We start from the raw sequence: 25,922 nt of genomic DNA on the forward strand, positions 1-25,922 counted from the left end.
GGCACGCCCGGGTGCGCGGACGTAATGTGCTGCGATTCAGGCTCCTAGCCATCATTCCTAGGCCTAGGGGGACCCGCTATATATAGTCGCTGGTTTCTACCCACGCCAGCAATGAGGCGGTGTGATTCACGGGCCGCACCGTGCTGCTCTGTCAATATCACACACGGAAAAACATGGGAAGCGTGTGCCAGGAGGGGTGGGAACCCAAACACAGCCGGTCATTCCTTCCAGGTCATGGAGCAAAGACCTGACCGTAACTAATCAACAGTCACCAGGAAACATACCGCCATACTCCTGCCCACAATCCCCATTACATCAGGGTGGAAACATCCCAGATCCAACGGCCTGAAGTCATCCAGAATAGTCCAGTATTAGGAAAGCATGGCGGCTTCTTTCCAGAAACAGCACCACCCCTGTCTACAGGCTGTGTGCGGTACTGCACCAATTCACTGCTATGGAGCCGAGCTGCAGTACCAGACAGAACCCGTGAAGGCGCTGATTCTGGAAGTAATCGGATACAATAAAAAGCTAAAAAGAACGTCCGGTGCTAAAATGTAAGGTTCACACACGATACAGGAGGAGAACGAAAGGCCCAGATTAATAATTTACTCTCCTTCTGTCCTTCAGCCGTCCCAAATAACTAACCTTCTATGCAGCAGATCAGGGGGTTGCCTAGCAACACAAGCAGCGTACAGTGGGTGACACATCAGAATCTCCACTCGTGTACATTCACCACAATGTAGTGCAGAAGAGAGCAATGCATTATGGGAGAGTATGAATAAATCATTTTACAACAAGCAGAATAGCGAGTGCAGCTCTGGAGTATAATACAGGATATATATCTATATCCAATGTATGTACACAGTGACTGCACCAGCAGAATAGTGAGTGCAGCTCTGGAGTATAATACAGGATGTAACTCAGGATCAGTACAGGATAAGTAATGTAATGTATGTACACAGTGACTGCACCAGCAGAATAGTGAGTGCAGCTCTGAAGTATAATACAGGATGTAACTCAGGATCAGTACAGGATAAGTAATGTATGTACACAGTGACTGCACCAGCAGAATAGTGAGTGCAGCTCTGGAGTATAATACAGGATGTAACTCAGGATCAGTACAGGGTAAGTAATGTATGTACACAGTGACTGCACCAGCAGAATAGTGAGTGCAGCTCTGGAGTATAATACAGGATGTAACTCAGGATCAGTACAGGATAAGTAATGTAATGTATGTACACAGTGACTGCACCAGCAGAATAGTGAGTGCAGCTCTGAAGTATAATACAGGATGTAACTCAGGATCAGTACAGGATAAGTAATGTATGTACACAGTGACTGCACCAGCAGAATAGTGAGTGCAGCTCTGAAGTATAATACAGGATGTAACTCAGGATCAGTACAGGGTAAGTAATGTATGTACACAGTGACTGCACCGGGAGAATAGTGAGTGCAGCTCTGGAGTATAATACAGGATGTAACTCAGGATCAGTACAGGGTAAGTAATGTATGTACACAGTGACTGCACCGGGAGAATAGTAAGTGCAGCTCTGGAGTATAATACAGGATGTAACTCAGGATAAGTAATGTATGTACAAAGCGACTCCACCAGCAGAATAGTGAGTGCAGCTCTGTTGTATAATACAGGATGTGACTCGGGATTTGTACAGGGTAAGTAATGTATGTACACAGTGACTGCACCAGCAGAATAGTGAGTGCAGCTCTGGAGTATAATACAGTATGTTGTGTGGGATGTAATGCATTTATGAAGTGGATTAACCTTTTATGTAGACTCATTTCCCTCCATATAAAATAACATACAGAACTACCGGAAGACAGGTGAAAAGTTATTTACGGAAACTGATGGCATAAAGTTTCATAAGACACTTAAAAGGGTATTCAAACGTGAGCACCCGTCTTATGAGGTAGGCAGGGGTGGCCTGGGTTAGGTCTCTCTTTCTCCCTGAGCTACACAATTTCTGCCGCTGCAGTTCCCCTCACCGGCTCGCCAGTCTCTGTAACCCCAGCCCCCGCCGCACACAGTGGGTATGTGGCGGTAAGTTACTCCTCGTACCTGCGCGGTAGAAGCTCTTATTATATGTACAGAAGGTGTTGGTCTCAGAAAACAAACTAATAATGATGTGCAGAATACACAGGAGGACACCTCAAGGAAGAAGGCATGTGAAAGGCAAATCCTGCGCAGCGAAAGCTGGCTGACAACCACGACGATTATTCCAGCACCCACAGGAGTTGTCAGGGAGGCACCATTTACTAAACACCAGCCCCCTTTGCTCGCAATATTCAGACGACGGCGCCAAATCTAATAGCGAGTCCTGTAGGTTATAATTTCTGCAGCACTTGTAATAATACAAATTTGCTGCCAAACACAATAACCCCCATCATGTCCTCTTCCACTCCAGAATATCGAATGTCTTGCATTTCATGACCACTTTTCTCATGATGACACGCTTCCCCGTACAATCCTCTGCAGATCCGCACACCAGGCCACCGTGAAATGAAAGGAAATTAGCCTAATAGCCCCAAAATCTATTTATTTGACAAACGGCGGGCAGTGAGATGGACAGATATGGAGCTCATACTGAAGGACGAGCGGCCACAGGGAGTAGTTATTCCATATATCATGTCTGGAATACAGGAATTACTGGACGAATTAAAGAGAAACGGCCACTTTCCTTCCTATGAAATCTAATTAAAGGGCATCTGTCATCAGGACCTGTAAAACCCCCTTAAAAGGACATCTGTCAGCAGTTTTGTCTCTATGACACTGGCTGACCTGTTGGCAGCTGAAGGAATCTGTGTTGGTCCTATGTTGATATGTGCCTGAATTCCTGAGAAAAGGGAGGTTTTATTATATGCAAATGAGCCTCTAGGAGCAACGGGGGCGTTGTCATTACACCTAGAGGCTCTGATCTCTCTGTAACTGTCGCGCCCCCACTTTGATAGACAGGGCCAGGCGGTGAGAACACCATCACGCCTGGTCCTGTCAATAAAAGTGCAAGGGGAGCAGCAGTTGCAGAGAGAGCAGAGCCTCTAGGTGTAATGACAACGCCCCCGTTGCTCCTAGAGTCTCATTTGCATATATTCAAATATCATTTGAATATGCGGGCACATATGAACATGGGACCAACATGGATGCCTTCAGCTGCCAACAGGTCAGCCAGCTTCATGTGTACAAAATCTGCTGACAGATGCCCTTTAAGAGGGTTTTACAAGTCCTGATGACAACACTGGGGGTTTAGAAACAAACATTTTTTTCTAATAATGCTTTGGTGATCTATGCAATTCCCCCAGGCTTCACTCATCACAGAATACCGTAAGTGTTCTCCTTTAAAGCGAACCTTTCACCTGCATTTCACTTAATAAACTATCAAAAGTACCTTATAGATCATCCTCATTGTGTTATCATACGGTCTTGTCCCGCTTTTCTGCCATGTATATGCATGAAAAAGTCGCCTTATAAAGTACTCTTCTCCAGCTCCACAAGTCACAGTAGAAGTCAAGGGGGTAGCCCTTCCCTCACTCCAGGCTGTTTAGATAGATAGCCCCATGAAATATGCGGAGTTTTTGACATATAATACCTGCTGAATATGATAACAATGCTCCAGATGATCACTGGCTTGCGATCTGCGGCAAGTCAACAGTGATCACGTGGACGCATAAAGCGTGAAAATCGGGGCGCGCGCGCGTGAGGAAGAGAAGACAGGCAGGCATCGGGGACGGCGCATGCGCGATTCAGTTACAGGATCGCGCTCGAGTCCGACGGCGCATGCGCTGCCTGTACAAGCGCGGTCCCGGCGACTGAGCCGGGTGTCAGTTAGACTGCAGAGAGCCGGGGTTAGGGCAGGGGAGTTACAGCCTGGAGTGAGGGAAGGGCTACCCCCTTGACTTCTACCGTGACTTGTGGGGCTGGAGAAGAGTACTTTATAAGGTGATTTTTCCATGCATATACATGGCAGAAAAGCGGGACAAGACCGTGTGCTAACACAATGAGGATGATCTATACCAGTGTATTACTGTACTGCGGCGGCAGCAGGAAGCGCACGGCGTCATAGCAACCAATGACGCCGTGCGCTCCTGCTCTCAGCAGGAATCCAGCCCGTGTTACCCTGGACCGCTCACGGCTGTGAAACACGGCCGTGTGCATTCGGCCTAAGTCTGCAGCTTAACGTGCTTCTCCGCCGTGGTCAATCCCTACTTGTTAGAAGGGTCTCTTGATAATAAATCGATTACAAAGTGCCCCCTGCTACTACCAACTGTGATCAGCTGTAGAGAGACCTGGTAGTAAGTGATGAATTTCCCTGCAGTGCCCCCCATAGGGGAAATGAATCATTACACAATGTCCATTAAAAGCATTGGGTTGTCTGCCTTATGCTGGACAGGACAGGTCCTCCAGAGCAGGAGACACTCTTTGCAGCTGGTCTGCAATCTGACCAAATAATGAGGATCCTGAACAGGGGACCCCACCAACTCCAAATTCTCTAACAGGGTGGATGAGAACGGGCTTTCGGCAGTAGATAAGAACTTAATGCATTTCTCATCACAGAGGGCAATGTAGTTTTACACGCCGGGCAGGATGGCTCCGGAAGAGCTGTCTGCAGGGGCTCCCTATATTGTCTCATAACGTGGGACCCCCTCTGTGAGGTCTATATACCATAAGGCGGCATTCACACTACCGTATTTTGCAGTCCACGTTGCATCTGCTTTTTTTTACGTACCCATTGCAAAATATAGAACATGTCCTATTCTTGACTGCAAATGAGAACCATGGGCCGCGTTTTACATACCACTAAATACATACGATCGTGTGAATGTATCCTAAAAGCAAGGCAAGCAGCCACCAGCGCCCAAAACCACACAGTAGACCAGGGGTAGGCAGCCTCCGGCACTGCAGCTGTTGAGAAACTACAACTCCCATGGAAGAGAATAGAGCATGATGGGAACTGTAGTTTCAAAACAGCTGGAAGGTTGCTGACCCCCTTCTTGTGGTGGCCGTGCTGGGGTACTGCGGCTCAGCTCCCACCCAGGCACCAGCAGCTGATCTGCAAGGGTACCAGCCATCAATATCTAAGTCCCGGAAAACCTCTTAAAGGATAGACAGACTGGCGGTTTACTGCCTCTTTGAACCCCGGCCGAGTCCAGATACAGATTTCCTCTGAATCCCAGTGAAGAAAACCATCGACAATCCATTACCTCGTATCTGTCCCAAATTCGTTCATCAGGATTTTGTGGCACGCCAGTAACAGAGTGAGTCTGGGCCGCTCTGAGACGGAGAACGGAGCCTGGGATATGTATGGATGAAAAATGGCTTCACGTCAGAAAATAAGTTTTTCTTAGCTGGGAAGACACAGACTGGTGTGCCCAAAAAAAAAAAAGCATAGAGAACACAAGGAGGTGCGAGGAGAACGCTGCTCATTCAAAGGCTTCAACTACAGGCATGTAAGAAAAGACTGCTCAATACAGGGGCTGGTTCACACACGACATACAGAGGGGATAACTCAGGATCAGTACAGGATAAGTAATGTATGTACACAGTGACTGCACCAGCAGAATAGTGAGTGCAGCTCTGGAGTATAATACAGGATGTAACTCAGGATCAGTACAGGATAAGTAATGTAATGTATGTACATAGTGACTGCACCAGCAGAATAGTGAGTGCAGCTCTGGAGTATAATACAGTATGTAACTCAGGATCAGTACAGGATAAGTAATGTAATGTATGTACACAGTGACTGCCCCAGCAGAATAGTGAGTGCAGCTCTGGAGTATAATACAGGATGTAACTCAGGATCAGTACAGGATAAGTAATGTATGTACACAGTGACTGCACCAGCAGAATAGTAATGTATTTAAGCGACTCTTGCCATCTGCTTTAACCTTTTGCATTGTCATAAAAGTAGAATCCAAGTGGCATTTCCAGGTTGTAACTTTGCACTTATCAGCTGCAGCCATTTCCTGATCTAGACAGAAGGAATTAATAAAAAGGGAAGCAGGATATTCCACACTGACTGTCAAAACAGAACTACAGCAGAAAGCAGACAAAAACACAAAGACGTCTCGGACAGACTCGCTCCTCCTTGGCAGAACTGGAGCTATTATTGCTAAATGGTACAAACAATCTACCTGATTAATAATTCATGGCTGTTGATGGAGTATGGACCGCCGCTGTACTAGTCTTATACTGACTGTAGTAAAGGAGGGCGATGAGCATCTACACACAACATACTCCAAACTACATGTACAAGATCATGTTAGGGCTTGTGCACATTTAAACTCCATGTGACATTTGCAAATACATGACTTATCCTGAGTTACATCCTGTATTATACTCCAGAGCTCCACTCACTATTCTGCTGGTGCAGTCACTGTGTACATACATTACTTATCCTGTACTGATCCTGAGTTACATCCTGTATTATACTCCAGAGCTGCACTCACTATTCTGCTGGTGCAGTCACTGTGTACATACAAGCACTCGGGTATCTTTCAGGCACACATAAGTATAATGAAGCAGCATCACAAAAACACGACTGGTGTTCCATTCAAAAGGGAAAACATAGGGCCCCTTTCTCATGATCAGTGGGGCCCCATCAGTTGGAGCCATGCCAATCTGACACTTATCCTCTATCCTCCCTTAGACCATCAAGTGTACTGACATTAACCCATGCCCGGCCCAAGATCGCCAGGTTTACTGACATTATCCCTTCACATCTCTAGACCACCAAGGATACTGGAATTAATCCCTTCACTGCTCGAGAAAGCCTGAAATAAGGACCATAACCCCCTTAGTAAACCTGTGAGGAATATTCACTTTAACCCTTTCACTGCCCTAGATCACCAAATATACAGACACTAGCAACTTTACAGTCACGGCAAAGTATTAACATTAAACCCACTTAACTGTATTAGAGCACTACAAGCACTGACATTAACCCCATCATTGTTCAGGACCACCAGGGAAGCTAGATCACAGGACCCAAGCTGAGCTTTTGTACCAGGACCCCCGGGCCTTTAGCTACGTCTGTCTGTGTCCGTGGCACCAACAGAACCGCGCAAAACACGTTCATAGTGAAGTCACGTGGCTTAGTCAGTCATTACACCGCACATAAACTGGAAATCTAATGATAATAGTTATGGCCATAGTCAGGTTTTAATCACAGTTGTGTCATTTTACGAGGAGCTGCCAGCCTCGTCTTCCTAATGCCAACATTTCTCAGCATTTCTATGCCTAGGGACACGAAATGTATGACAAAGGCCAGCACGTGACCAGCGATGGAGGATGGGCATCATGGAGCAGAGGGGCCTAGCATTTAGACCAGGGGTAGGCAAGCCACTTGTGAAACTACAACTCCTAGCATGCATACTTGCTCTGCTCTTCTCAGAACTCCCATAGAAATGAATGGAGCATGCTGGGAATAGTAGTTTTGCAACAACTGGAAGGTCGAAGGCTGCTGACCCCCGTTTTAGACAGTTCAGACTCCTGCTGTATTATACATTAGCGCATCTTCAGACACGGCTCTCTAAACGTATGCCACCTCTCAGTCGGCTTTTTTTTTTACATTTTTGCACAATGATCGGTGGGGGTCCGACACTCGGGTACCCGCCGATCAGTTGTTTTGAGAAGGCACCAGCGCTCCTGAGAACGCCGAGGCCTTCTTCGTGCTCACCACCCACAGCGCCGTACATTGTATAGTGGTTGTGCTTGGCATCACGCTCAGCCCCATTCACTTCAATGCTAAGCACGGAGAAGGCCGAGGCGCTCACAGGAGAGCCGATGCCATCTCAAAACAGCTGATCGGCAGGGGTCCCGGGTGTGGGACCCCCACCAATCAGATACTGATGACCTATCCTGGAGGATAAGTCATCAGTATCAAAATTGCGGAAACCCCCTCGAGGCCACACCCTTTGTCTAGCAAGGTACAAAAAAGATATATTTAAAAAAATCTGGCGCTAAGCCTTTTTCATGCCGTAAACTGTAACTTGGTAAATCTGCCCCACTTTGATTCCGTGCGGCACAGGGCGGACACGATAAAACCTGATCATCTCGGCACAACGTGACGGTATGTTTTCATTTATTTTGTTTCTAAATTTAACAGCTGAAGATGAAGAACGAGGAAACGAAAACTATTAGATTCTGCTAAACTTCCCCATCTGGTGACTTAGGCCTCCTCCAACGAGGACTCGGACGCCAGACACCGATCCGGCCCAGGCCTCTGTGTGAGTAATAAAATAGTAATCCTGCCTCAGGGAGAAGAGATTCAATACGCCGGTAATGAACAGAAATGACTTATTACGGACGCTTTCATTTAGGCTGATTACATACAATAATGAAGCGGTAACCAGACGGTGCGGTAATAAACGTACACAGCACTACAGGGCGGTATGGATGCCGGCCTCCAAGACTTACATCTAGGTCACCCTATTTGTTTTCAAGATTACCTACTGTATGATAAAAGTTTCTATATCTTGATTACTGTTAATATTTCCATTCACTGAAAGCAAGCAGAGATAATGAAACAAATTATTTCTGTAATGTAACCCTTACTTCGGGTGTGGAGAGACGCAACTGCTTGCTGAGGGAACTATATGATACCCAGAGCAATATCAGTGCAAGAACCCAATAAAAAGGGTTTTCTGGAAGGAGAATAGTTGATGACCTATCTTCAGGATGGGTAATCAATATCAGATCGGTCCGACTTCTGGCACAGTCGCCGATCAGCTGTGCCTCCTCACAGCGCCGTCCATTGTATAGTGGCGGCGCTTGGTACTGCGGCACTGGGTCATGTGACCGATGAACGTGATATCATTGGCCTAGGAGGAGGCTGCAGGAGGAGCAAACAGCTGATCGGCCCCCCGCCAGGAGTCAGACCCCCAGCGATCAAATTAATGACCTATCCCGTAGACAAATCATTAATATTGTACTCCCGGAAAACTGCTTTAAGTAGAATATTGGCTGGCGTCATACGTTACCCCCTGGCGAGTACTGATATCACCCAACGGGTGATCGGAACAGGATTCTGCCTCTGGACATAAATACTAAGGGTTAGGGAGGGAAGGAAAGAAGAAAGGCTTCCGTAGGCTTCCCAGCAGAGATCCCCTCCAGATTACTCTGACCGAACGAGGTGTGCTGAATATTTCTCCGGTCGCAGGAGTTTGTCATCTCCGGAATGTCACATAAGATGACGAGTGTACCGTGCCTGGCCCCTGTCCCCAGGCGAGTAACCCGCGATGTGCTGACATTCCAGACGATGCTCTGAGGTGCAACTCCCGAGGCTGAAAGACTGCAAAATTTACTAGAAAAGAGAAAAAAAAAAAAAAAGGGTCTGTTCGGGACGATGGAAAATACATTAAGAGCAGGAACACCATTAAAGCCTAATATGGTGCTGCGAAACTGGTCTGGATTTCCATAGGGAAAAATGGGGTTTCCAAGGACACATAAGCTTGGATACCGCCATATGGTTTACATTACAGGCAGGGACAACGGTTTTCACAGGAAAAGAAACCCCGCCATATATTACTACTAATGAAAAAAAGGAGCGCAAAACGTATATATATAAAACAACAGGCCGGTGCTCAAGGCGGGGGGGGGGGGGGGGGGGAGACAGAGTCCTGGACCACCGCCAGCCCCCAACACTGTCAGAGCCAATTACAAATCCACATTCTAGAGCTGGAACTGTGGCCCCTGTAGGGTACGGAGTGACAATAATAGACTTCTAAGAGCATGTCACTGGGTTATTAAAGGGGATCTCCATGACGAATTAAAGGGGTATTCCGGTAGGTAAAAGTTATCCCCTATGCACAGGGTAGGATCCCTATCCTAATGCTGGGACCCCCAACCGATCACGAGAACGGGGGCCCCATACCCCCTGCTGCTCCCCTGAAATGACCGGAGCGGCCGAACACACATGCACGCGGCTGCTCCATTCATTTCTATAGGAGTTCCCCAGATAGCCGAGTACAGCGCTGAGTACAGCATCTGCAACTGGCGGCTCTGGTCTTTTCAGGGGAGCAGCAGGGGGTACGGGGCCCCCGCCGATCTGATGGTTATCCCCTATCCTGTGGATAGGGGATAACTTACCTCTCGGAATACCCCTTTAATAGAGGGGGTTTTCCTCTTTCAGGACAGTCATCCATAATGCAGGTTTCCACAAGTCCAAGTACCACACAGGCGGCAGATTCATTGCCAGGGCCACAATGTCATACTTCGCTTCTCCTGAGGAGGCGCCGCAAGAAAACTGAGCACTTGCTGCGAGGTATGACCGCTGTGGGTCTCAGAGGAGGAACACCCTGTAATCAGCTTATATTTAGGGCTCCATTATTAACAAAAAGGGGTTGGCTGTACTGCAAATAAAATGTATGGGGGAGCTGAAGCCCCACGATGGCTAGAATGAATTGGCTGCATAACTAGTACATGGCAGCGCGTGCTTGGACCTACACAGTATCTCTCCCAACCCGACTCTTCCCCATTTATTCTCTCTGCCTAGTGCCAGGTCAGGAGCGCAGCTCTGCAGAAAAAGTGCAGCCCTTCTGTCCAAGATATCAGCAGTTGATCATGAGACTTTTCCGGGCACATAGGCGAAGTCGGAGCCGACGCATTTCACGACTGCTTGCAACCTCCCTGTGTGAAACCAGCCGAGGAGCAGGCAACAGATGCAAAATATGTTCTCAGCTCTTTGCAAAATTCTGGTAAAAAGAAGACGCTGCGCCACATTTCCTGCCTTGTGTGGGGGGGGGGGGGGGATGAGTCAAATTTACACAGTCTTGCTTCTCTCTGAAATTATTTGTTTCATAACTTTTCCAATTACTTTTGCTATCTCATGCAATGGAGAACACAAAATTCTCTAAAATCCTGTTTGCAGGACTGGTAAGGCGGGGGCGGGGCGCTGGATCGGTCTGTAATAAAATGCTCTTTCACAGGACTTATGAGGCCCCTTTACCGTCGCAGCTCTTTTTATAACCCAAGGACATCTGAGGAATTCACACGCCCCGTCCAGTCCACGGCTACAGCTTTTCATTATGCCATGTAATTGTGCAGTCTGGGGCTGCAGAACTACAAGTCTCAGAATGCCCGCTGGCTCCCACAGCATAGCGAGGAACGCTATACACCACGCGATGCGTAGGAAAGCCAAGTTATGGCAGGATTTGTCTCCATTAATGAAGACCCCAGCTGCTGAGGGTCCTGGAAACCAGTGGTCTCAGGAGTCTCCTTGAGACGGACCTCGCTGCATAGGAGAAGGTAAAAGGCTATGTTCACACCTGGCGGTGATGTTGTGGCATAAAGGCCTCAAATCCATTTGCCACTGATCAGAAATCTACAAGTAAAAACCAAAGGGGCTTAATCTCTCGGAAATCACCCAACGGGAGCAAAGGGGTTCAACCTTTCAGAAAGGAGCAGTATTAAAGGGGCTTGACTGTTCAGAAGTCCCCTAGCCGTATTAAAGGCATATCGTAGGACCCCAATCACCCGACAGAGGCTAAAATGAGTGTCCTTCAGGGCGGTATGCGTCAGCGTCACTGGTTCCCATTCCCGTTAGTGCAACTGTCCTAATGGAAGTTAATGTAAAGCCATGCTTCCATACAAGTCATACCGAGCCAGCTCCTGGGGGCCCGTGGTGTGCCCCCCCCCCCCCACCCCACCCTTATACCTGCGCCCCTGCCTTGAGCTGTATGAAATCAGCCACTTCATTGACAACCAAGCACAGCGCCTTACGCGATGTAGTGGCTGCCCTTGGTACTGCAGCTCGGTCGCATTCACTTGAATAGTCCATGTGACCAGTGGACGTGACATCACAGGCAGAGAACGCATCGCTACCCAGAGGGCCACGGTCCTTTCTAACAGCGAGGAGAAGTTGAGAGTCGGACCCCCACCCATGCTGAGGGCTTGTTTTTTACAGCTTTATGTCCCTACTTCCTGACAATATCCATAATAAAGATTTAAAAAAATAAAAAAAAAAAAAGTTTTTTTTTTTTTTTTTTTTTTTTTTTTTACACGTTTCAGGCCATACATCACAGTAGACGAGCTCAGGAACAACCTCCCTTTTCCTTAAGTAGAACTTTCTTTTCCTGACAGATTTCCCGCAGGAATTTCTTCCTACCCACAGGAATGAGACGGCTCTTTCATGGAGAGGACGGAGAGCGGTCCTGGGAACGGATTTTACAATCTAATCTACTTTCTTGTGGGTTCGGGCACTTTTGCATAGTGGGGAGGGTTTTGGTTGCCAGCCTGATTTACACGTAACGTGCGTGTTTGATATGGTGCCAGCTAAAACCACAGCCTAATAGACATGGGCTAAAGATACCCAGGTTTACGACTATTACCGCCATATCAGGCAAATAAACTCAACCGCTGGGAAGTGAGCAAACTGCTCAGCTGGAGTAAGGAGGGCGCCCAATGGGGGGAGCTTTAGAGCTCAATTGTGGATCCCTAAAACACGGATACCGGCCGCACGCATTTTCCGGAAGGGAATGTCCAGCCCATAATAGAACGGTCCTATCCTTATCCGTAATACAGACCATTTTTTTGCGAAACGGCCATGTGGGGTCTCAAAATAGGGTCTAAAAAAAAAAAGAAGGCATTGAAACGAAAAAAATTATAAAAAAATAAATAAAAATACGTTCGCGTGCATGAGCCCTTTTACTGCCAAGTCATAACTGCCCCTGTACAAAGAGGGGGGGCGGCAAAAACTAGTGATCGCTGGGAGTCCCTAAGGACAATTTGTGATTTTCTTATTCCCAAGGGACCCTTTTAACAAGAAGGGATTATCCAAAGCGAAAACCTACTTAAATGGACAGTAAACCTAGAAATCAATGGTCGGGCGCATAAATATTAGACCTGCATAGAAAGCAGAGTCACGAAACCTCTCAATTTCGGCAGGAAATTTACTCATGGGTGTGGCCTAGCTGAAGTGGGAGGGGCTTATATCTCTACATAGAGCGGGGCGCCAATGCTCATGACTAAAAGTGAATCGTCCATGTTGGCTTTTTGATTATTTTTCAGAAGGTACATCTTATAAAAGGCTAAGGAGCAATACCAGACACGACCTATTTGCGGGGAAAAAAAACTTATTTTTCTTCGTTTTAAATAATGCATTTTGAGCGGAGTCATCCTTTAATAAAGAATTATCCATGGTTCAGTCGCCCCTAATACTCTCAGGGCTTCTACTACTGAACATTCCTGCTCCACGGATCCCTTGCACAGTTTCCAAAAACGTAGCGTCTGGAGGCAGACCCCAACCCGGAGCCGAAAAGCTGCGGTTTTGTGATTTTTCAGGAATACTGTAAGCAATGCTGTTCCCCCGCTCTGCCGTCCGCCCCCCTCGGCTGAAGCGAATATTTCAGTCATGTTACACGGCTGATCCAAACCAGCTGGGGAAGAAACCTGCGCGCCACACAGCACGAAGTCGGAAGATGCAAGACAACTCCTAGACGTGCAATTACTCCGCTGCGGCCATCAGGGATACGTCATGGCTGCACTGACTTCGGGACAATCGCTGCTAAAACTGAGGTCACTTCCTTCATAAGACATGAAATTGTGTCCCTTAGGCCTCTTTCACATGTCAGTGAATCACCGCCGAGTGCCGTCTGTGGTCTCCGCGTATCCATTGACTTTAATGTGCATTCACACGTCAGTGGTATTCCGTGGACCGCTGGTATCTCCTCTTTTGGTCCATGATTACAGATCCCTCACGCACATCATAGTCTATGGGTCTCGTCATCTGTGTTTGGTCCGTGGTTTTCACGGTTCCTTGCTAGGAGATGCTCTGGAATATGGATGACACACGGAGGGCAAAAAACTGAGACACGGACCCTTCACGGATGAACCACTAACCATCTTGTCATGGATGGCATCATGGACGCGTGAAAGAAGCCCTCAAGAACACACTCATTTTCGAATACACTTTTAATTTCAATTCCTTATTTTCAATTGCTGTCAGTGAATGGGAACATATTGTTTTACCTCCAGACATGGAGAACCTGTACAGACCTAATCCTGGGAATTCTTAGAGACGTTCTCTACTTCACCTAGATGTTTTTTTATTTACATGACCACGCCCACAAACCTGACGTTCGCAGCTGAGGGTTTGCAGCAGTTGCATATTTTACCCTCTGGATGTTAGCTAGAATATTTTCATTCACTAGTAGCAAACAGAGATCTTGCAGTGGAAATACAACGTACACTGGAAAACTTTTCATGTTCTTATCCCAAAAGTCTGGTCCTTATACAAATTTGATATACGCACTGCCTCCTGTATCATAGGAGCTTATCTAAGCTGTTAGAGGTGTTTGTCGACAAGCTTGCTGACCGTTTCCCATGACAACCAGAAGAATTTTGAATGCAGCTCTGGACTAGAACACAGGCCGTAACTTGGGAACAGCTTAAATATATTCAGGAATTGTACTATGAGCAATTCCCTAAAACAACATTAGGCTACATGCACACGACCGTGCCTTTTTTTTGCGGTCCGCAAAAAACAGAAGCCGCCTGTGAGCCTTCCGCAATTTGCGGAACGGAACGGGGGGCCCATTGTAGACATGCCTATTCTTGTCCGCAAAACGGACAAGAATAGGACATGCGATATTTTTTTTGCCGGGCCTCGGAACGGAGCAACGGATGCGAACAGCACACGGAGTGCTGTCCGCATCTTTTGCGGCCCCATTGAAGTGAAAGGGTCCGCACCCGTGCCGCAAAAACTGCGGACCCAAAAACCGGTCATGTGAGGCCTTATTGAGGCGATTTTCTTTTATCGATCGACCCTTCACGCCATAGATCCAGTGAGCAGAATGCCATCACCACCTATGGCAAATTAACCCCCTGCTGCTGTAGCACCCATCACAGCATGGAATTTATTCTAAATTTTCTTTTGTTCCTCTTACATACTCCCCCCTTCCATACTCCCCCCTTCCATACTCCCCCCTTCCATATCAGGTCCAGATCGGAGATGAGAGCTCTTTCACGCCCCCGGGCAGCAGACACATTTTGGCTGGATCGGGCTGCTCTCGGCCACTGCTGCCTGCACATTTACTGGTTACTGTTTAAGCAGAAATTCTCCCCGAGTCAGCGATTTCCCAAAACGGCAACAAACACGCCGAACGAGCTTGTTTGTGCATTAAAGAGCCCTATTGTATCAGGGCAAAAAATGCAGGACAGACCTTCAGCGGGATTGTGTGACAAAGCGCTTTTTTAAAGTCACAATTCACTAAAAACAGAATTTATGTCCGCTGCCTGTCTCCCATAGAGACAGTGAGCAGAAAACTGATGGTTGACACAATATTTAATCACAGCCATAGGAAGTAAGGCCTCTTTCACACTTGCGTTGTCCGGATCCGGCGTGTACTCCACTTGCCGGAATTACACTCCGGATCCGGAAAAACGCAAGTGTACTGAAAGCATTTGAAGACGGGACCGTCTTCAAAATGCGTTCAGTGTTACTATGGCACCCAGGACGCTATCAAAGTCCTGGCTGCCATAGTAGGAGCGGGGAGCGGGAGAGCAGCATACTTACAGTCCGTGCGGCTCCCGGGGCGCTCCAGAATGACGTCAGAGTGCCCCATGCGCATGGATGACGTGATCCATGTGATCACATGATCCATGCGCTTGGGGCGCCCTGACGTCACTCTGGAGCGCCCCGGGAGCCGCACGGACGGTAAGTATGCTGCTCTCCCGCTCCCCGCTCCACTTTACCATGGCTGCCAGGACTTTAGCGTCCCGGCAGCCATGGTAACCACTCTGAAATAGCTAAATGTCGGCTCCGGCAATGCGCCGAAACGACGTTTAGCTTAAGGCCGGATCCGGATCAATGCCTTTCAATGGGCATTAATTCCGGATCCGGCCTTGCGGCAAGTGTTCCGGATTTTTGACCGGAGCAAAAAGCGCAGCATGCTGCGGTATTTTCTCCGGCCAAAAAACGTTCCGTTCCGGAACTGAAGACGTCCTGATGCATCCTGAACAGATTTCTCTCCATTCAGAATGCATTAGGATAATCCTGATCAGGATTCTTCCGGCATAGAGCCCCGACGACGGAACTCTATGCCGGAAGACAAGAACGCAAGTGTGAAAGAGCCCTAACAGGGAAAACTATACAGGATAAATCTACATAAGAAGGTGAGCTACATCCTGTATTATACTCCAGAGCTGCACTCACTATTCTGCTGGTGCAGTCACTGTGTACATACATGACTTATCCTGTACTGATCCTGAGTTACATCCTGTATTATACTCCAGAGCTGCACTCACTATTCTGCTGGTGAAGTCACTGTGTACATACATTACATTACTTATCCTGTACTGATCCTGAGTTACATCCTGTATTATACCCCAGAGCTGCACTCACTATTCTGCTGGTGAAGTCACTGTGTACTTACATTACTTATCCTGTACTGATCCTGAGTTACATCCTGTATTATACCCCAGAGCTGCACTCACTATTCTGCCTCTGTTTATAATCTGAGCAGGTTGGGAAGTCTTATCTTTACCCCAAGCACTGAGCAGTCATTAGACTGAGAAAAAGGAAAACTAGCCGTTCTCCTGCATTATAGGAAAGCTGCTGGGGGATGTCAGACATCAAGCTTGTTGACCGTTTCCAATAGGAATTGTGAACGCAGCAATGTTTCCAAAATCAGACACAATATTCGCCCACTGTCTATGGGCGACACAGCATCTCCCCAATTAAAGCCAAGTAGATCCAACAGAAGACGACGCCACGTGGTGCTCAGGTATAGGCCATAGTAACAGTCACACTTACCTAATCACTTCATCCTATTAGGTGACACAGTGACGAACCCTCCAGCTGTGCAGAGCTCTCCTCATCTGCTCGGCACGAGACGATGACCTCAGGAGCCGTATGAAGTCCCATGACATAAAGGGACTCCTGCTCCGAGGTGCTCATTAGGTGACTGACGATCTCCTGGTCTGACCAGTTTCCACGTTGAGCAAGTTCTTTCGTGGTAACCTCTCGGATCACATGGCTGCGGCATTAGTCAGCCCCAGCGACTGTAGAAATGTAAAAAAAAATGCTCAATAAATACGTCTCATCAAACCTCCTTGGTCCAACGTATTGTCCTAAGGCACTTGAATCGCGGACGTGTGCCGTCTGGCTTTCACGTAATGCTCACGTATCAAATGACTTATGTCTGGTGGTCTTTCAGGGACCCTGGCGACACCAGAGAAGCGTTCTGGATACCGCGCACAGTCCTATGGATCTGTGATCTACGGAAGCCATCCGTGGTCTGTCAGTGGTTTTCACGGATGCTCGAGAAACTTTTTAGCCTAGCAGCGTCGGTGAAAATACAGTTGACGTATTGAGAACAAAAAACGGACACCTGGACCAAACACAGATCCATCACGGGTGCACCGTTCACTATCTTGTCCCGAGTGGGACTAAGGGTCGAAAATCGTATTTACCGTTAAACTGCGGCACACTGTGTGAACGCACCTTTATCCATGCTAAGTTCATGTAGCTAGGAAAGCAGCATGATGGGGCTGTGTACACCAAACGGACAATCACCGATGCGGCACCGGTAGTGGGGAGGGAGAAGACGAGCGCCGCCAACCGCCCCAGAAAAGTAGGGGTAGCCGCTAAGGTATGTACGTCACCATCCGACCGCAGAACACCTAGCGGATCCCCAACCAATGACATCACCAGGCTCTGATACCCCAGGATCTCCGTTATATGGGCAGGGTTACACATTGCAACAAAATATTTTTTTTCTTCCTTCTTGCAGTGATTTGGCCAAAAACAAGTTGTTTTGCACGGTTAGGCCTGTTTCACACTTGCGTTGTGGCATTCCTGTTTTGAGATCCAGATCAATGGGGACAAAACATCAGGATTAGTGTTGAGCGAACTTCTATTTTAAGTTCGGCGTCTAAAGTTCGGCTTCCGGTTAGCGGAGAATCCCGATATGGATTCCGAATTCCGTTGTGGTCTGTGGTAGCGGAATTAATAATGGCCGATTATTGATTCCGCTACCACGGACCACAACGGAATTCAGAATCCATATCGGGATTCTCCGCCAACCGGAAGCCGAACTTTAGACTCCGAACTTAAAACAGAAGTTCGCTCAACACTAATCAGGATGCATTCGATTCCGTTTTTTGACCAGACACAAAACTGCCGCATGCGCTGTTAGCAAAAAAAAAAAACGGATCTGGCACCCATTGACTTACAATAATTTTCATGTCGGATCAGGTTTGTTCAGTTTCGATTTAATACGACCGGATGCATGGCTATGTATTAAATGGCACGGATCCATTGAATTCCAGTTTTGAGATCCTCTCCCGGATCTCAAAACAGGAATGCCACAACGCAAGTGTGAAACTGAGCAAACCACGCGCAACTGGACCACAAAATGCGGACTCGCCTCATCGGTGCTAAAGCGAAGCCCCCTCCGGTCTCACGAAGCAGTGAACGCTCAGGTTAAAGGAAAACAGACGTTGTCAGCACAAGGGAAACGACATTCCTGCGACATGCCAGGAATTCTCCTCTCAATAGTCCAGGATTTCGGGGATGTAATTCTGTGTCAGCAAAATATATCTGATACTACTGAAAGGGAGACAACCTTCATCATGTCCTGATGAAGGGGTGCACAACACCGTAGGAGATTGGGGTGACAAACTGAGACGAGCTCTCAATGCCAACGTGTCTCCTCACACCTCGCAATCAGAGGCATCATGAGGAAACGCTCTCTTCCTGCACAGACTTCCTGGAGAGCGTGAGATGGACTTTGGGCCCGATCACATCGCATCTTCAGGCTCCATTTGACGCATGCCTGCGAAGGCCGCGATGTATCCCGCTGCACAAACACATCGGGGGGGATACGACGTCCATAGGCTCTCACTTCACTGTATAGCATTGGCTACTACCGAAAAAAGGAGGTATATCAATGTACACCCGTCTGACGGAAGCCAAAAGGACCCTGTTTTGGCCACTGCAGGGTGAACGCCCCCTGGATGCACTCAGCATACGTGCCGGGCATAGTGCCTTATGTTTATAGACAGCGGCCAATCTGAGAAGTCGGAGCTGCAGGGGGAGGGAGAGAGCAGCAGAGAACCAATCAGAAGGCAGGAGGTGTGTCTTAGACTACCCGAGAGCCCCTGTAGGCACTGATCACAGCTCGGGGCAGCCAAGGATTAAAAGTGGAGGAAAATAACGAGCAGGCACCGAATTACACGGCACAGCTCCTAAATGGACAGTCACTTTAGAGGGGGATTTCTATTCGGGACACTGAGGATACATCGTGTCTGGGACCCGCTCCAATCTCAGGAACGGGAGACCCCCCCCAAAGTGAACAAATAGCCACGCGTTGGAAAGCACGCTGCGCATGTGCGGTACGCTCTCAGAGGTGGGACCCATACCTATTAGACATGGATTCCTTTAACTTATGTAACCCCTTCAGGTTCTAGTCACATCTGCATCCTGGGGTCCATTTATATAACAGCAAAAGCACCCAAAGGACGCCCACGTGGGGTCCATCCGTAGAAGAAAAGCTCTGCATGTCCAACACAGGAGAAGCCCTCTATTAAAGGGATTTACTGACTGTATACAGATAACCTGTCCTCAGGATAGATCATCAATATCTGATTGGTGGGGGTCCGACTCCCAACACCATTTGAAGTGACCACGGTGCCCCAATAGGTGGTACGGCCTTCTCCCAGACTAGTGACGTCACGCTCATCAGTCACATGACCTAGACGCAGCTCCGCGAGTGGGCCTCAGTTGCAATACCAAGTACAGCCGCTATACAATGGACGGCACTGTGCTTGGTAAGCTGCGGGGAGCCTCGGTCGGGGGGTGCTGGGTGTCGCAGCCCCACCAATCACACACTGATGACTTGTCATCAGTATTAAACCCTCGGAAGACCCCTTTAATGCTTCCATAGTGGCCGCCACCCAGGTTTCTAGACCCCTGGATGTCACATATGAAAAAAACTGCTGTTCAGGACTCCAGGGGAGAAGGATGCCAATCCACGGCTGCTTCCCCTTTAATTATTTCCCTATACTCAGCATCAATTCCACTTCCCAAAGACAAAACACCGGAAACGCCAAGACCGCGGCCGCATGTTTAATATCATCCCACCGGCCGGGCAGCCTGTCAGGAACGCATCCGAGAGAGAGCGGCGTTCCCATGTGCTGGCCACATTATCCAGACTAAAAGACTCCTCCTCGTTCAGCAACTTTCTGTTTCAATTTCTCGCAAGGGCCAAGATCTCTGATAGCAGTCAGTGAATAGAACAATATTGTATCCGTTTATCTGAAAGAGCAGCACATCTCATTCCAAGAGAAAAATCTGATCCCTGGATGTTCCCTTTCATGGGCAGCAAGCAGAGATACTGGAAGAAAAAAAAAAAAAAAAAAAAAATCTTACATGAAACAGGAAACCTCCCTTTAAGCCCATGCTATCTGGCACACAGCTAGAGGCATGTGTTCTCACATTGAGTGACTTGTCTGCTGACGGTGGAGCACACAGCGCAGTCGCAGCCATGCTTACGGACAGGTGACCATCAACCGGGAAGGCGTCCAACGCAAAAATATTTCATATTCCCTCCCCCATTAAGGGGTTTTCCTGATAGGTCATCTACTGCTGATCTGTGGGGGTCCGGCTCCTGGCAAAACCCGCCACACAGCTGCTTGCAGGAACCAGTAGAGCGTCATACGGTGCATAGTGGCCGTCCGGGGTTACTGCAGCCCCGCTCCTATTCGCTTTAATAATCTAAAACAAAGGTCAGCACTCCGGCTGCGGAGAACTGCAACTCCCAGCATGCACACTTGCTCAGCTGCTCCCATAGAAGTGGATGGAGCATTCTGGGATTTGTAGTTTCATAACAGCTGGAGTGCCGGACATTGCAGATCCATGATCTAGGCAACCTCCGGCACTCCAGCTGTTGTGAAACTACAACTCCCAGCATGCATACTTGCTCTGCTCTTCTCAGAACTCTCATAGAAATGAATTGAGCATGCTGGGAATTGTAGTTTCACAAACAGCTGGAGTGCCGAAGGTTGCAGACCCCTGATCTAGAAGGTATGCTAATCAAGCGGAAGGTGTAGAATGGAGGCCGGATTGAAGGAATTTTAATACTGACTAAGTAATTAAAGCAGCTCATTAAAAACTCCCTCCCCCCCATGTCCTCGCCCAGATAACAATAGGCGGTGGACAATGGGACCCTATAAATCATCGGGGTAGATGTAACGTGTGAGTGACTCCTGGCAAATTATTAATGGGGAAGGAATTTTAAGTGTCCTGGTGACAGCAGAGAGTCATAGAGCGTCACCTGCGGCAGACAGGGTTAATAGGCGCAGCCGCCCTCCTTATACGCTATAATATACGGCCCTGCTGAGCACTCGGACCATGGGATGCGCGCACTCTTTAGGGGGCGCGATGTAAACCAACCCACACAAATTCCACCGAGGCCGAGCAAAATAAATTGGCTCCGTGGCAGCCTTAACCCTTAAAGAACCATTAACCTACTAGACCAGTAGATTAGGTATTAAGAACATAAACTGGAGAAAGCGGCTGGGACTTTGGATCAATGAAGTCTGAACATCTGGGCGTGCATCATTGGCATGCCCTTTAAATGTAAAGTATTTGTTATCCCTTTAAAGAGGCTGTCTGAGATTTTGATATTGATGGCCTATCCTCAGGATAAGATCGTCAGGGATCCGACTCCGAGCACACCCACCAATCAGCCGTCACGTGGCCTAGGGCCGGCGCAGCTCAGTGTTGTTCTAGTGAATGGGGCTGAGCTGCAATACCAAGCACAGCCACTATACAAACCTACGGCGCTGTGCTAGGCGAGCTGCAAGGAGGCCGCAGAACTCACCAGAGCACCGCGGCCTCCTCGCTGTTGGACCGCCGCAGACCTCTCCTAAAGATCGGTCATCAATATAAAGATCTCAGAAAACCCCTTTAAATGCCAGTCTGAAAGCCTACCCCATAGGGTCTCCAAACCATGGCTCTGTAATGATTGCAAAACTACAAATCCCAGCATTCCCTGACAGCCTGCAGCCCCTTTAAATGCCATGGTGGATAAGGCCATGGCCCTCCAGCGGTTGCAAAACTACAGCTCCTAGCATGCCGCCCCTTTAAGTGATGCTCCACAGCAGGGACGCCCAACGTGCGGCCCTCCAGCTGTTGCAAAACTACAACTCCCAGAATGCCCTGAGAGCTGTAGGCTGTCCAGGCATGATGGAAGTTGTAGTTTTGCAAAAACTGGAGGGCTGCAGGTTGCTCTACAGCAGGCATGCTCAACCTGCGGCCCTCCAGCTGTTGCAAAACTACAACCCCCAGCATGCCTGAACAGCCTACAGCTATCAGCCTACAGCAGGGCATTGTGGGAGTTGTAGTTTTACAACAGCTGGAGGGCCGCAGGTTGAGCATGTCTGCTCTACAGGGTAGTGGTCTTCAAACTGTCGCTCTCCAGTTAGTGCAAAACTACATTTCCCAGCATGCTCTGCCAGGGGATGCTGGGAGTTGTGCAGCTGGACAGTTACTGGTTGGAGTTTGCACAAGCGACACTATGATACAATGGTCCTTTTTAAAGGGATTTTCTACGTTTAGTTAACACCGAGTCAGAATATAACATATTTGAGGATCTGTTACTTCCTAAAATTGAGGGGCTTCAGGATTTGGTAATGACCCCCCCCCAAATGGGGCCATATTAGTGCTGCTTTACCACGCACGACCCACATAGAGTCACCTTGTATCAGAGAGGTCATAGGTGAGCGGCACAATCCTGAGTGTCCCGGACCCTTCGTCCCTGAAGTCAGTGGATACGTGGATGACCGTCTAAGCTCAGTGAGGGCCCTGGCAGCATCGCAAGGGTTAAAACCCTCCCGTCCAGTTACTTTGCTCTTGCACAGCCCCCCCCCAGACACGGCAGGAGGGAGGCCACCGTCCCCCGTCATTGTGCCGATGTATACTGGGAGATACGGTTAAACCGCCGGACGCCATTCCCGGGACCTTTGGCAGCGATAGTGCCCGCACTGCGTATGCCGTCCGCTTATTACAGACAGGGCCCCGAGCGTCTACTATGTCCGGGGCCCTGAAATGAGCACAAAACACATACACAGCCCAGAGCAAATATTAAAGGGAGTGACCGGACCGATCATCGCATAACGAAAAAGTCTGCAGCTCTCACGTACTTTCTGTTTCAATTCTGAACCATTTTAGACATTTCTGCTTGCTGTCAGTGAATGAGAACCTTCCTGTTTGTATCCGGAGACGGAAGACTTTAGGTGATAGATTCGGTTGTATCCATTCTCGACTGATACATTGAAGCAAACTGTCAGCAGAGGAGAGAGACTGGCTCGCTGCTCAGGCCTCATTCAGACAGCGCATTTTACGCCCTCGCTCATTCACGTTCGCGTCGGCGCCGCGGTCTCAGACGCCACCGATAACGGGCTCCGTTATAAGTCAAGGGCGTCCGTCGGGCTCCACGACGAGATGGATCTGGCACTGTGTCACGGTTTCCAGGGACTTATTAAATGTAGTTCAGTGCAGAGGATTGTCTGGACTGAAAACTATTGCAGCAAACCCTCAGCTGTGAGAAGGATCAGGTCACAACAGCTTTTCAGGCTTGTAGTGAAGAGTGTCCCTGTTCACTGACGGCAAACGGAGGTATTGTAAAACTGAAACGAAATGGGACGTCTAAAGGTAAAAGGTATAATCTGGAAGGGGGGCCACATCTAGGAGGACTGGGGTGCCGCCGAAGACTACACTGTATAACCCCCCCAGGATCGGCGGCCATGTTTTCCTGAATACTTTGGGAACAGGTAGTGCTGGTGGCATATGACTAGTACAGGAGGGAGCACACCTTCACGGGCAGCCCTGCCTGGCGCCACCCAGGTGGTACCAAGTACAAGGGGTCACTGGGGTTTCCCTTTAACATAGCCTGATATAAACAAAGTTGACAGAGGGTGACGCCCCCACAAGAAGCTACCTATGAGGAGCAGCAGTGGTGGCGCCGCCGATCGAAAAGGGATGAACTATTGGGTTGGTCATGAAAACCAATGCCCAACCCAAAGGAGCCGCCATGACGCCGCAGCCGCCGTGGCGGCTACGCCACAGCCCACCCGGGGCAGCCGCCATGGCGGCTACGCCACAGCCCACCCGAGGCAGCCGCCGTGACGGCTACGCCACAGCCCACCCGGGGCAGCCGCCATGGCGGCTACGCCACAGCCCACCCGAGGCAGCCGCCGTGACGGCTACGCCACAGCCCACCCGGGGCAGCCGCCATGGCGGCTACGCCACAGCCCACCCGAGGCAGCCGCCGTGACGGCTACGCCACAGCCCACCCGGGGCAGCCGCCGTGGCGGCTACGCCACAGCCCACCCGGGGCAGCCGCCGTGGCGGCTAACCCATTGCTGTCACCCTGACTGTCACATTACAGAAATCTATACAAATTTTTAACTGAAATAACATCAAACGCCGCAACAATATGTCGCGACAAGTACATGGCGACTGACAGCGACCAGGTCACTATAACTACATGGCAGATAAGGGGCAGGATTACTTGGGAAGTTGGCACAGGCAGGGGCACAGTGTCAGAAGTTACAGGGAGCAGGTAAGTGACACCGGGTAGTACGTGCACACAGCGGGCAGGGTGCCCTGTGGCCCCCAGGGGCCCCCTTGCTGCCATCGGGGCAGGCACTCACCTCCCGACCGTCTGGTTGGCCAGCTGCCTCATACGGTTGAACTGCTTCTTCATGGCGGCTTCCCCTTCAGTCCTCGTCCCGGAGAAAAACCCAACTTTCCTTCTCGGAGCTCGACTTAATCCATCGGGGGCTGGTAGTGCGGGAAGAGCCCGGGGAGGCCCCGTCACACAGCGCACCGAGCCCGGGCTCCTGACTGGAATGGCCGGCCCCGCCCCGCACACGGCTCTCCTCCCGCCCTGACGTCTCCTCCCGCCCTGACGTCTCCTCCCTCACCGCCCTCCTCCGGGCCTGACGTGCACTGCCCCAAGACTACAACCCCCCAGCGTGCCTGCTGGGAGTTGTAGTGTCTCCCACAGCTACTGCTTAGAGCTGACACTCTGGCCTGCTGGGAGTTGTAGTGTCTCCCACAGCTAGTACCTAGAGCTGACACTCTGGCCTGCTGGGAGTTGTAGTGTCTCCCACAGCTAGTACCTAGAGCTGACACTCTGGCCTGCTGGGAGTTGTAGTCTCTCCCACAGCTAGTACCTAGAGCTGACACTCTGGCCTGCTGGGAGTTGTAGTGTCTCCCACAGCTAGTACCTGGAGATGATACTCGTGCCTGCTGGGAGTTGTAGTGTCTCCCTTAGCTAGTCCCAAGAGCTGACACTCGCCCCTCACCTGCTGTTTCAGTCTAAAACTGCTTAAATGTAAATTCCCTGAAAGGTCATTTTTAGGGCTCATCCATACGAACGTATTTTTTGTCCGTATCTATTCTGTTTTATTTTGTGGCCCGTAGGCGGAACCATTCATTGCAATGGGGTCACATTAAAAAAACGGAAATGACTCCGTGTCCTCATTGTTACAACGGATCCTCCAAAAAACGGATGTAGCACAGACGTCACACGGATGTCATTGTATTTTTTTTGCGGACCGCAAAATACATACGATCGTGTACATGAGCCCTTATCAGAAGCATGGCGGGGTCCTCCGGGGCAATGGCTTGGGGTGTTAAAGGGGCTTTCTACACTTACTGTGGGGGAGAAGCTGTGAGGACATGTTCACACTACAGATTTTGCTGTGTTTTACCGCTTTAAAACCAGCGTCTAAAATAACCGCCTTCTATTGTTTTCAATGGGAAATCCACGCTGTAGTTCATGGGGCTCGGCAGATTTTGACAGCGTCAGAATCCGCTGTGTGAACGTGAACATACGGGGCATTTCTTCTGCCTGTGGATTGAAAATGGTAAAAAATAAAAAAATAAAAAAATACAGGGGTCATG

At 49.1% G+C, this 25,922-nt stretch overlaps 1 protein-coding gene across 3 annotated transcripts in view; it reads right to left on the bottom strand.

Moving 5' to 3' along the window:
* ARHGAP17 (Rho GTPase activating protein 17) overlaps positions 1 to 24,892 on the bottom strand; it is a 71,697-nt gene extending 46,805 nt beyond the window's left edge. For all 3 annotated transcript variants that reach the window (XM_040440987.1, XM_040440989.1, XM_040440988.1), the window contains exon 1: positions 24,665 to 24,892. In XM_040440987.1, the coding sequence (XP_040296921.1) occupies positions 24,665 to 24,717 (53 nt within the window). In that variant the 5' untranslated portion in view covers positions 24,718 to 24,892. The remainder of the gene's footprint in view (positions 1 to 24,664) is intronic.
* Between the last annotated feature and the right edge of the window lie 1,030 nt (positions 24,893 to 25,922).

Source organism: Bufo bufo, chromosome 7 (assembly GCF_905171765.1).
Source record: "Bufo bufo chromosome 7, aBufBuf1.1, whole genome shotgun sequence".
Taxonomy (NCBI): Eukaryota; Metazoa; Chordata; class Amphibia; order Anura; family Bufonidae; genus Bufo; species Bufo bufo.